Source organism: Chlorella variabilis, assembly GCF_000147415.1.
Source record: "Chlorella variabilis unplaced genomic scaffold CHLNCscaffold_6, whole genome shotgun sequence".
NCBI classification, from domain to species: Eukaryota; Viridiplantae; Chlorophyta; class Trebouxiophyceae; order Chlorellales; family Chlorellaceae; genus Chlorella; species Chlorella variabilis.
Window position 1 is genome coordinate 1,446,468 of NW_005435082.1, and position 10,233 is coordinate 1,456,700.

At 72.3% G+C, this 10,233-nt stretch overlaps 5 protein-coding genes across 5 annotated transcripts in view; 4 read left to right on the plus strand and 1 right to left on the minus strand.

Annotated features, from left to right (window-relative positions):
* CHLNCDRAFT_143840 (hypothetical protein) overlaps nucleotides 1–460 on the plus strand; it is a gene marked incomplete at both ends in the record, with an annotated part of 7,168 nt that extends 6,708 nt beyond the window's left edge. Inside the window, one exon of the mRNA XM_005849116.1 lies at nucleotides 38–460. Coding sequence (XP_005849178.1) covers nucleotides 38–460 — 423 coding nt within the window. The remainder of the gene's footprint in view (nucleotides 1–37) is intronic.
* Nucleotides 461–878: 418 nt separating this feature from the next.
* Nucleotides 879–1,755, plus strand: CHLNCDRAFT_143841 (hypothetical protein; the record flags this gene model as incomplete). Its single annotated transcript, XM_005849117.1, has 4 exons — nucleotides 879–971; nucleotides 1,162–1,218; nucleotides 1,312–1,419; nucleotides 1,630–1,755. The coding sequence occupies 4 exons, from the start codon at nucleotides 879–881 to the stop codon at nucleotides 1,753–1,755; spliced, it is 384 nt and encodes a 127-aa protein (XP_005849179.1).
* A 1,028-nt stretch (nucleotides 1,756–2,783) lies between these two features.
* On the minus strand, nucleotides 2,784–4,889 carry CHLNCDRAFT_21534 (hypothetical protein; the record flags this gene model as incomplete). The annotated part of the gene is made up of 6 exons (XM_005849312.1): nucleotides 2,784–2,856; nucleotides 3,156–3,319; nucleotides 3,567–3,695; nucleotides 4,125–4,276; nucleotides 4,427–4,541; nucleotides 4,704–4,889. Coding segments are annotated over 6 exons (819 nt in total), but the record flags the coding sequence as incomplete, so codon positions are not given.
* Nucleotides 4,890–5,320: 431 nt separating this feature from the next.
* CHLNCDRAFT_143843 (hypothetical protein) lies at nucleotides 5,321–8,407 on the plus strand (the record flags this gene model as incomplete). The annotated part of the gene is made up of 7 exons (XM_005849118.1): nucleotides 5,321–5,358; nucleotides 5,545–5,763; nucleotides 5,912–6,081; nucleotides 6,327–6,662; nucleotides 6,829–7,279; nucleotides 7,525–7,609; nucleotides 7,742–8,407. 7 exons carry the CDS (start codon nucleotides 5,321–5,323, stop codon nucleotides 8,405–8,407), a joined length of 1,965 nt encoding a protein of 654 aa, XP_005849180.1.
* Nucleotides 8,408–8,909: 502 nt separating this feature from the next.
* The window catches only part of CHLNCDRAFT_143844 (hypothetical protein), a gene marked incomplete at both ends in the record, with an annotated part of 2,219 nt that continues 895 nt past the window's right edge, over nucleotides 8,910–10,233 (plus strand). Inside the window, 3 exons of the mRNA XM_005849119.1 lie at nucleotides 8,910–9,242; nucleotides 9,406–9,631; nucleotides 9,777–10,126. Coding sequence (XP_005849181.1) covers nucleotides 8,910–9,242; nucleotides 9,406–9,631; nucleotides 9,777–10,126 — 909 coding nt within the window. The remainder of the gene's footprint in view (nucleotides 9,243–9,405; nucleotides 9,632–9,776; nucleotides 10,127–10,233) is intronic.

Sequence of the window (10,233 nt, forward strand, 5' to 3'; positions counted from 1 at the left end):
CCTGCCCCTCCCCCCCCCTGCCTGCCCCTCTCCGCAGGATGACATCCACGCCGCGGTGCGCCGCCGCTCCGCCGCCCAGGACGACCTGCTGCGCCAGCAGGCGGCGCTGGCAGACGTGGTGGGCGCCGCCTCTGCCGCCCTGGAGCGCCACGCCGCCGCCGACGCCGCGCGCCGCCCCTCGCCGCTGACCGCGGAGCAGCTGGCCACGCTGGCCAGCCCCGAGAGCGCGCACAGCAGCCGCGGCAGCCAGCGCGGCGGCGGCGGCGCCGCCACCGCCGCCCCGGCCCGCAACCTGCTGGTGGCGGCGGTGGAGGCGGAGCGGGTGGCTGAGCTTCTGGAGGATGGCTGGACGGGCTTCTCGCCGCGCGGCGCGCCCAGCGAGCTGGACAGCGGCGAGCGGGCTGCCTCCACCAAGGAGCACCGCGAGGGAGAGGCGGAGGAGGGGGTGGCTGAGAGCTGACCGCCCCAAAGCCCGGGCGGCGCTGCCTGCCCGGATAGAGGCCAAGTAAGGTTTGTAGGCGATACACACACAGCCAGCCAGACCCAGATCAAGCACAGTACACTGCAAATGACGATGAATTCCCCCCAGGCAATTCGAACGCGACCGCTAGTTTTGTCCGTGCCTCGCCGTTTGGCGCATGGCGCCCCTTGCCCAGACCTCTGCCCTCCCGGTGCGGTTGCAACAATGTCTGACCAGTGTCGATCTATACGCAACGCTGTAAAATGATGCGTGAACTAATAGGGGCCTGGTTGTGTGCTCCAAAGCAGCCATCTGTGCCAGCAGTGCCGCCCGCTGGCGGCGGGCGGGACGTGCCTCTAATGGCCCTGCCCAACGCGCTGGTTTCCCGCCCTGCCGGTCTTTCCGAAGCACGCAAGCCATGTCGGCGCCCCCGCAGCAGAGCTCTGCGCTGGAGGCGTTTGCAGCTCGGCGCGAGGTCATCGCGGGGGACATCGCCAAGCTGGAGAAGCAGGTGAATCTGGCGCCGCTGCTGCGGGTCGCGGGAGGCTGGGCCGCCGCTGCCGCCCACGCAGCTGGGCCGCTGCAGCACCCCGCCACGCCCGACCTCCGCCGCCGCCGGCCCGACACCCTCGCGACAGCAAATAGGAAACGGCCTTCGCCGCCCTCCCTCACGGCCTGCTGCGCCTCTCCCCCCGCCCCAGATTTACGAGCTGGAGTCTGATTACTTCACAGCTGACTACACCAACTTTGGAAACGTGGTCAAGGCGAGCCGCCGCCCGCCGCCGCCGCCGTGCCCCCGTGCGCAACGCGCATGTTTGAGCCAGCGCCTCCCACCCGCCGCCTGCGCGCAGGGCTTTGGCGAGTTCCTGACCTCCAAGAGCGCGCAGGCCAAGAACAAGAACCGGCAGTTCCGGCTGGAGGACCGAGTCTTCTCCCTCTCCTCCATCACCTCCCCGGGGGTGCGCTGCCTGCTCTGCTCGCCGGCTTGCTGTTGACGCCATCCTGGCTGTTGCAGCTGCCCACCGCAGGAAGCCGTGCTTGCCTGCTGTGGCAGCTGAGACGGGACCGCTGCCTGCGCTCAGCCTGGCAGCCTGTTGCCGCCGCAAGCATGCCACGCTGCGTGCGTCCATCTGCGCCCCCACCGACCGTCCCCGCCCGGCTGCCTGCAGACGCTCGAGGCGGCGACCACGCCGCCAGACCAGGCGGCCGCGGCGGTGTATGGCGGCGGCGCGGCCCCCGTGCCTTTCCAGGCGCGGGGGGTGGCGCAGGCGCTGCCGCCCAAGCGGAGATACTGAGCGCCCCGCGCCGTCGGCCTCTCCGGTGGTCACTTGTTCTTGTTGCTGCTGTCCCTCCCCCCCTGCTTCCCCTTTGCCCTGCTTGCTTTCTGCCTTCCGCTCCGCCTTCCTCGTGCACCTGACCTGACTGCTCCCCTGCTGGACCTTTTCACCGAGCACTGAACTCACAACGTGACGAGCAGGACAGGCAGCGCAGAGGAAAGAAACAGAGCACAGGCGGGGAGGGGCGACGGGAGCAGGGGCACGCAGGAGCGGGGGAAGTGCCAGCAGCAGCAGAGGACTTGTGTACAGTTGGGGGTTGAGGTGGCCCTGCAGCCGTGAAAGCTACAAGGAGGGCCCGGCACAAAGGCTCTGGGGCGTGTACGGGCGCTGGCTGGAAACGGGACCCGCCCCGCCTACCGGTCTGCGGCAGCTGGGCCCGCCGCAGCGGCCGCCCCTTGCTGCGCCTCGTCGCCGCCCGCCGCCGCTGCAGCTGCCGCCGCTGCGTCTGACGCCGCCGCCGCTGCTGCACCTGCTGCCTGCTCCTCCGCCTCCTCCTCCTCCTCCTCCTCCTCCTCCTCCTCTCCATCATCCGTCACCCATTCGTCCTGCGCAAGCATTTGAGGCAAGGCAGGGGAGGGTCGGTCGGCGCCTGCATGCTGCATGCTGCACCATCCCAGGCGGCTGCCGAGCGAGCAGGCACCAGTGCGGCAGCAGCTGCACGCATGCGCCTGGTGCGCCAACAACGGCGCGCTCGCAGGCTGCACGACGCCCAGGCAAGCGCAGCAGAAACCCACCGCCTCTTCCCACTCCTCATCATCCTCATCCTCATCCTCATCCTCCCCTTCCTCCTCCTCATCCTCCTCATCATCATCCCCCGCCGGCGCCCCAAACAGCGCCTGCAGCAGGTCTGGCACGAGCGCGCCGCCGCCCGGCACGGCCGCCACCGCCGCCGCGCCGCCGGCGCCGCCGCCGGGTGCGCCGCCGTCGTGCCGCCCCAGCTGCGCCGCGTTCTCCAGCGGCGACCCGTCCATGGTGTGCAGGCCCATGCGGCGTGTGTTGTAGGAGCCGCAGGCGGGGCACTTGAGTCCCAGCAGGTGGAAAGAAACGCTGCTGCTTTGCCTGCGGGGGCGGGCGCAGCGGGGGGGGGAGAGGAGCGGCGCTGTGAGCTGTCGCAGGCGGCACGTCGCGTCGCGTCGCGGCGCGGCTGGGGCTGCTGGGTGCGGGAGCCAAGGGGAGGCAGAGGGGGCATGCCCCTGGGCCCCTTGTGGGGCCCCTGTGGGCGCTTGCACCTGGCACCAGCGTGCGGCCCGCCAGCACTCCCCCGCAGCCAGCCAGCCGCCCTGCCCAGCCCGCACGCCCGCCGGCAGCCGCCCCCAGCCCCAGCCCAGGCCCGCGCCGTGCAGGTGGCCGCCGCTCACGAGCAGTCGTTGCACAGTATGTCTGCCCTCCAGCCACGGTACTCTGGCGGTACGGGCAGCAGCGCGATGCGGGCGTCTATGTCTCGCCAGTGTGCCCCGTAGTCCCCCAGGCTCTTCTTGCAGATGGGGCAGGAGGGGCACACCGCGTTGTGGCTGGCCTCCAGCTCCTGCAAAGCGGGCGGCAGGAGAGGCGGCAGCTGAGGTGGCGGCGTGGGTGTGTGCGCCCGACGCGGCTGTGGTGGTGGGATGAGGGCCGGGCTGCGCTTGAAGGCCGTGGCAGGAGAGCCGGGAGCGGGCCGGGCGGCATGCCCGGCCGCCGCCGCCGCCGTCGCCGCCGCCGCCGCACGCCCCACCCGTCCCGGCCGCCGCCGCGTGCCTGCCGCCTGCCCGCCTGCGCGTCGCTCCTCTCACCCGCACACACTGCGTGTGTATCGTGTGGCCGCAGCGCAACACGGTGGTGGGATCAACCGACTCGAACAGGAACTCAAAGCAGATGGGGCAGTTCTGGTGCATCGCCCGCTCAACGCACTGGTGGTTGCCCTGCGGAGCGCAAGTGGCGGCGGCGGCGGGCGGGGCGGGGCGGGTGAGGCGGGGCGGGAGGGTAGCCGGCGGGGTGGCGCGCGGCTGGCCGCGCGTCGGCTGGCGGGCGGGGCGTGTGGGGCGTGCCGGCAAGGCAGTGCAGGGGAGGGGTGGGGCCCTACAGGTGTGCCGCCGGTGGTGGCGGTGGTGTGCGGACGCCGCGTCGACGCCCGCCACGCTCCACCCGTCTCGCCCCACCTGCCTTGCTCGCAACCTCGCCCCGCCGCCGTGGGCCCCACCATGCACACCCCGCCGCCCCAGACATGCCAGCCCGCCCGCCCCCAGCCCGCCCCCACGCACTCCCCGCCGCTCAATCCAGCCAGCCAGCCAGCCAGCCAGCCGGCCAGCCAGCCCCCAGCTCCCCACCCCACCTCCATACATCGCCCCCACCTTGAGCTGCATGGCGTAGCAGGAGCCGCAGGTGGCGCAGTGGAAGTAGTTGTCTCTCCCTCCGATGCGGCAGATGCCGCACTGCGCGCAGTGGTACGGCTGCTTGCCCAGCTCGTCGTCGAAGAAGCGGCAGACGAGGCAGGAGTAGGCGCCTGCGCGGGTGTGGGAGGGTGGCGGATGGCTGGCACCGCGCCGGGCAGGCAGGCAGGCGGGCGGGCAGGCAGGCGGCAGGCGGGGCGAGCGAGTGCAGCGCGGCGCGGCAGCGGCGCGGCGGCGGCGCCATGGGGCGTGCGGGGGCGCACCAAAGTCGACGCCGCAGGCGGCGCAGTTGGCCGCCACCTGCTGCCGCGTGTTGCACAGCGCGCACACCAGCTCCTGGATCGCCTTGCGGTCCAGCTCGTGCTTCTTCTGCCAGTCCTGCAAACGTCCAGGCGCGGGCGGGGCGGGGGGCGAGGCGAGGGGAGGGGAGGCGGGGTGGGACAGCAGGCGGCTGGCAGGTGCGCCTGCCGACCACCGAGCTCCTCATCCCGGCCCGGGGCCCCACCCGCTTCCTCCCGTGCGCCTCCCCACCCCCCCCACCTCCTCATCCGTGTCTTTGGCCTTGTTGTGGCAGTGGCGGCACCACCACTCCTCGTTGCAGCAGGGCGTGATGAAGCGCACGCGGCGGCGGTAGTGCGAGCACCCGTACTGCCCCTTGCCGCGGTTCCTGCACCCAGCGGCGCCCAGGCGGGGGGGGTCCCAGGCAGCACTGATGGCGAGCTGCATGCGGGACAGCGGCCACCTGAAGGACGCACAAGGCAGCCGGAACAAGAGCAGCGGGAGGCGGAGGTCGGGCGCCCCGCTCCGGCCCTCCCCGCCGCCGCCACTGCCCAGCCTGCTGCGGCCGCACCTGACTGCCTCCGCTGCCTCGCGGTCTTGTGGGTCCTCCGGCCCCTGCTGGGCACCACCAGCGGGCGCTGCGGCCTGCTGGGGTGCCTCCTCGGCGGGTGCCTGCTGCTGCATGGCTGGCCGCTGCACAAGGAGACCTTGCGATGCCAGGAGCCGCCACGGCGGCGCAGAAGCGCGGAGGGAGCTCGCAGGTGATGCCCCAGAAGCCAGGCGTCAAAGAGCGGTCGCGTCAGGAGTTGTTCACAACTTGTGAATGAGACGGAAGTGTTTGCGGTGATTCCAGCCTTACAGCCCTTTCTGTGGCCGCCATGGGGGTCCACGTCAGGGAGCGGGCCTGCGGCTCAGAGTACACCTAGATGGATTATCTAGCATGTCGGCGGATGACCGTCGCTTAGTTGCAGCATTGCTGCGCACCTGGACCCTCCCCCAGCACACCTTCCCATCTTCGTTCAATCGCAAGCAGGTTCTGCAGAGCAGCGGCAGCAGCAAACGCATCGCAGCAGCCGCCAGGGCATCTCCGCCCGGCGTGCAGCGCCACAGGCGCACCCCCCGAGGCAGCAGCGGCAGCGGCGGCTGCCGCGCGGGCGGCACCCCGCCTGCCGCCGCCTGCCGCCATGCTGGAACTCGCCTTCCTGCCCAAGCTGCTACTGCAGCACGATTCCAGCCCCATGGAGGTGCTGGAGGACGTGCAGAGCGCGTTCCTGGCGGCGGCGCGGCGGCACGCGGTGCAGGCCGCCTTGAGCCCCAGCGGGTGAGCAAGCAAGCAGGCTTGCCGTGTGGCGCTGGCATAGCGGAATGAAGCGCAACTTCATTCTGAACGCCTGTCCACTCTTGGTCGCGGCTGCTCCACCCTGCAACTCCCGCTTGCTGCCCTGCCCCGCCCCGCCCTGGCCCTGCAGGGATGGCCTGGCGGTGGCGCTCGGCCAGCGCCTGGTGGTACTCAACCTGTTCAACCTCGGCAGCGCCGCCAGCAACGGCGGCAACGCGGCGGTGGAGTTTGTGAGCGCGGTGGATGCGCCTGAGACGGTGACAGCGCTGGCATGGCTGGCCGCCGGCGCCCAGTCGGCAGGTGGGTGCGCGAGCAGCGGCGGCGGCGGCCGGCCCCGCGGGGCGGGTGCTGCCAGCGGCAGTGCCAGGGCTGTGGGGGCGATGCCGCAGGCAAGGCCCCCTGCCCTGGCCCCCAGCCTGTCCTCCCAGCTCCCCAGCTGAACCTCACGCCCTCCCCTTTGCCGAGCCCCACGCCGCCCCTCTCACCACCACACCACACACACGCACAAGCCCCCCCACCATCCACCCACCATCCACCCTCTGCAGACGAGTGCATCCTGGTGGGCACCTCTGAGGGCTTCCTGCAGCTCCACTCCGCCGCCAGCGGCGCCCTGCTGCTGCGCCAGGCGCTGCACCACTCGGCGGCGGTGGCGGCGGCGGTACGGTGCGGCGGCTGCGGTACGGACCCTTCCGACCTGTCCGAGGACGTCACCCTGGCTTTCGGCGATGCCGTGGTGCGGCTGCCCGCCTGGGAGGTGTGGGCGGCGGTGCGCTGGCACACGGGGCGCGGCGGCGGCGGCGGCTGGTGGGGCGGCGGCGGCGGCGGCGGCCCGGCGCCCCACCAGCTCAGCTTCTCCAAGTTCACGCTGCCACGGGGCGCAGGTGGGCGGTGGGAGCGGGAGGGGTTTGGGTTCCCGACGAAGGCTCGTTGCAGCACAGCAGCCCTGCCGCCTTTGGGACAAATGCCCTGCTGCATTCCTGTCTCCATTCCCCCCGCACGTCACCCTGACGTCCCTGCCGCGCACCCCGCCGCCCGTCGCCCCCGCAGGCCCCCGCTCGCAGGCCGTGTGCCTGGGCCCGCCGCCCCTCAGCCTGCAGGCCGCCATGAAGGGGCGGCAGGACCAGCACCGCCGCCTGCACATCCTCACCGCGGGCTCCGCGCCGCCGCTGGCCGCATACGAGGCCGAGGAGTGTGCGGCGCCCGGCCTGCTGTCCCTCGTGTCTGACCTGGCCAGCTCCACGGCGGCCAGCCTGCTGGGCCGCATCGTGCCGCGCCCGGCGGCGTCCGCGGGGCGGTCGCTGCTGGGGGGCCTGCGCCGGGGCAGCCGCGGCGGCAGCGCGGCGGGCGGCGAGGACTGCGGCGACGGGAGGGGCGGCGGCGGCGACGCCCAGCAGCAGCAGCAGCAGAGGCGGGAGAAGGTTGCGGGGGAGCCGGCCAGCCTGGTGGCGACGGTGTGGGATGAGAAGCGGTGCATCACGCAGATGGCGCTGTCGCCGACGTGAGCTCCCGCTGCGTTCCTTCCCGCTGGGTTTCCTTCCCTCCCGCTGGGTTTCCTTCCTGCTGCTCGCTCTGCACATTGTGGTGGCGGTGGTGGTGCTGCCTGCTGCTGCACATGCCGCCTGCTGCTCTGCCCCCGCATGCCATCAGTCCCAGGCAGCTGCAGCTCCACCCATGCATCCCCGTTGCATGCCAGCCCTGCTGAGGTGCAGCCCCTGCCCCACTCCCCACCCCCTGCACCTGCAGCGGCGGCTGGGCGGCATGCTGCGACAGCCTGGGCCGTGTGATGCTCGTGGACACCGCCGCCACCCTGGTGGTGCGCATGCTCAAGGTGGGCTGCCCACACGCCGTGTGCTGCGGTTTTTGTTTCAGTCTGCATCGGTTTGTTGATTCTGCCGGATCTCATGTTACTGTCACCAAAAGCTGCTTCTCTGCCTGTCTCCCTCTTGTGGCTGTCCTGCAGGGCTACCGGGAAGCCCAGGTGGCCTGGCTGGTGTGCGGCAGCGGCAGCAGGGGCGGCGGCGGGGCAGGGGCCAGCGTGGGCAACGGCCTGGCCCCGCTGGGCGGCTCCAGCTCCAGCCTGGCCAGCCTGGGCAGCAGCGTGGCGGGCAGCAGCGTGGCCGACCTCGCCTCGCCGCCTCGGCTGCCGCGGCAGAGGCAGGAGGAGCGGCGGCGGCAGGAGGAGGAGCAGCAAGAGGTGCAGCAGCAGCAGCAGCACCAGCATCACCAGCAGCAGCTGGAGCCTGGAGACGAGCCAGAGGCACCCGCTGCAGGGAGCGGCTCACCCCAGCCCCAGCCCCAGCAGCAGGCGCAGGCGCAGGCGGCGGCCCAGCCGTTCCCGGACGCAGCCGCAGGCCAGCGGTTCCCACGGGGCGGGCACCTGCTGGTGGTGTATGCTCCGCGGCGAGGGGTGGTGGAGCTGTGGGAGCCGCAGTCGCTCACCAGGGTGGGCAGCGTGCGGTGCCCCGCACAGCTGGGCCTGCTGCTGCAGCAGCCGACGCGGCGAGACTCGGGCCCCGGCTCGGCCGCCGGCCCTGCCGCGCCGTTCCCCCCCAACCGCTGCCTGCTGCTGGACGCGGCTGCCTTGACCCTGCATGACCTCACGGGGCCTCTCGCCGACCTGCTGTAACCGTGCGAGTGCAAAGCGAAGTGTGGCAGCGACCAGCCCAGGTCCTTCCCGCCGTGCTGCCTTGCGTGGCGGCCCAGTGCTGCGGCTGGTCGCCCCTCGCTCGCTGCGCCCGTTAGCTATGCATCATCACGCTGATTGCAATCCCAATGAAGCAGTGTGAAGGGAAGGAGGTGGGCAGGCCCACACGGCTCGCCCAGCCACCGCCCTGGGCGAGTGCGCGCAGGGCGGCGACTCGCAACCAGGTTCAACCGGGTGTGTGATGCGTCTTCCTGCCAATTAGATTGAGCACCATCAGCAACCGGAGCCGCAAGGTTTCTTGCGTGCAAGGCCCACGAGGGTGGTGTCTTCCTCCTTCTCTTCTCAGCCCTTGCAGTGCAGCACTCACCTGATAATTCACTCCTCCTGTTGTAGACTGCCTCCGCTTCACCCAGCAGCCATGCTACTGCCCCACACCGCGTGGCTATCGCTGCTCGCGGCAGGGGCTCTTGCAAAGACCTGTCAAATGCATCGGAAGGCCTCACGGCCAAGCCGCGGCGGCAGAGGGCAGCGGGGCAAGGCGGCCGCCGACGGCGGCGCCGCCGACGGGCTCGTCGCCGCGCCGCAGCCGCCGCTGGAGGGCCTCTGCCTGGTTGACCTGGACGCCCTGGATTGCGCCTGCCCCCAGCGCTTCTACCTGCCCGACTCCAGCTTCGAGAAGCTGGCCGACTGCTTTGCCCTGGTGGAGGGCATGCGGCTGCCGCTGCACAACCAGCTGCTGGCGGCGCGGGCGGCGGTGCTGCGCCAGATGTTTGTGGCGCAGGCCGAGGAGGGCGGCGCCGGCGCCGGCAGCACCCAGGTCAGGCCCCGGCCGCGCGCCCCACGCCCTGGGCCGCCCAGGGGAGGGCGGGCCCTGCCAGCTGGCTGGCGCGGTGCCGGGAGCTGGCGGCCGCCCCTCTCCTGCCCCTCTCCTGCCCCTCGCTGCCCGCCACCCGCCGCCACGCCTCCCCTGGCTCGCGCAGGAGCCCGTGGAGCTGTCCTCCGCCTTCTCCGGCTGCAGTCTGGCGCAGGTGGCCACCTTTCTGCGCCTCACCTACTCTCCCGACCACGCCACCGCCGCCAGCCTGCGCGCCGTGCACGCGCACCAGGAGGGGCTGCTGGCGGCGGTGGCGGGGCTGGCGCACCGGCTGGACGCCGCGGGGCTGCTGGCCAAGATCGAGGCATACCTGGGAGAGAGAGAACGCGCACGTGTGTGTGTGTGCGTGCGTGTCTGCGCGCGTGTTGTGTGTGCGTGTGTGGTGTGTGTGTGTGTGTGCCCAAGGCAGCCGACACTCACCCGCACGCCCCCGCACACGCTCCCCGCGCCTCCGCCTGCTGCCCCTGCTGCCCCCAGGCGCCTCCGCCGCCGCCTCCATCCCCGAGCTGCTGGGCAGCGTGCAGCTGGCAGAGGCGTGCCACCTGGGCGGCCTGGGCGACACGTGCCTGGGCCTGCTGGCCACGCGGCTGGCGGCGGCAGGGCCCTTCTGGGGCGAGCAGGTGTCGCAGGGGCAGCTGGCGAAGTGCAGCTCCGACTCCCTGGCCTGGCTGGCCTGCAAGATGGCGGGCAGCGTGCAGGCGGGGGCGTTCGCGCCGCCCGCGGTGCACGGGCTGCGGCGCGGCAGGCGCGGCGCGGCGGGCGGATACACCTGGGTCGTCACCCACTTCTCCAAGCAGCAGGGGCGCATCACGTCGCCGTGGGTGGAGGTGAGGCGGGCGCGGGGCGCGGGGGCGGCGGCAGCGACGGCAGCGGCGACAGCACAAGGGTGGCCAGTGTGGCGCGTGGGGGTGCCTGCCTGCCTGCCTGCCTGCCT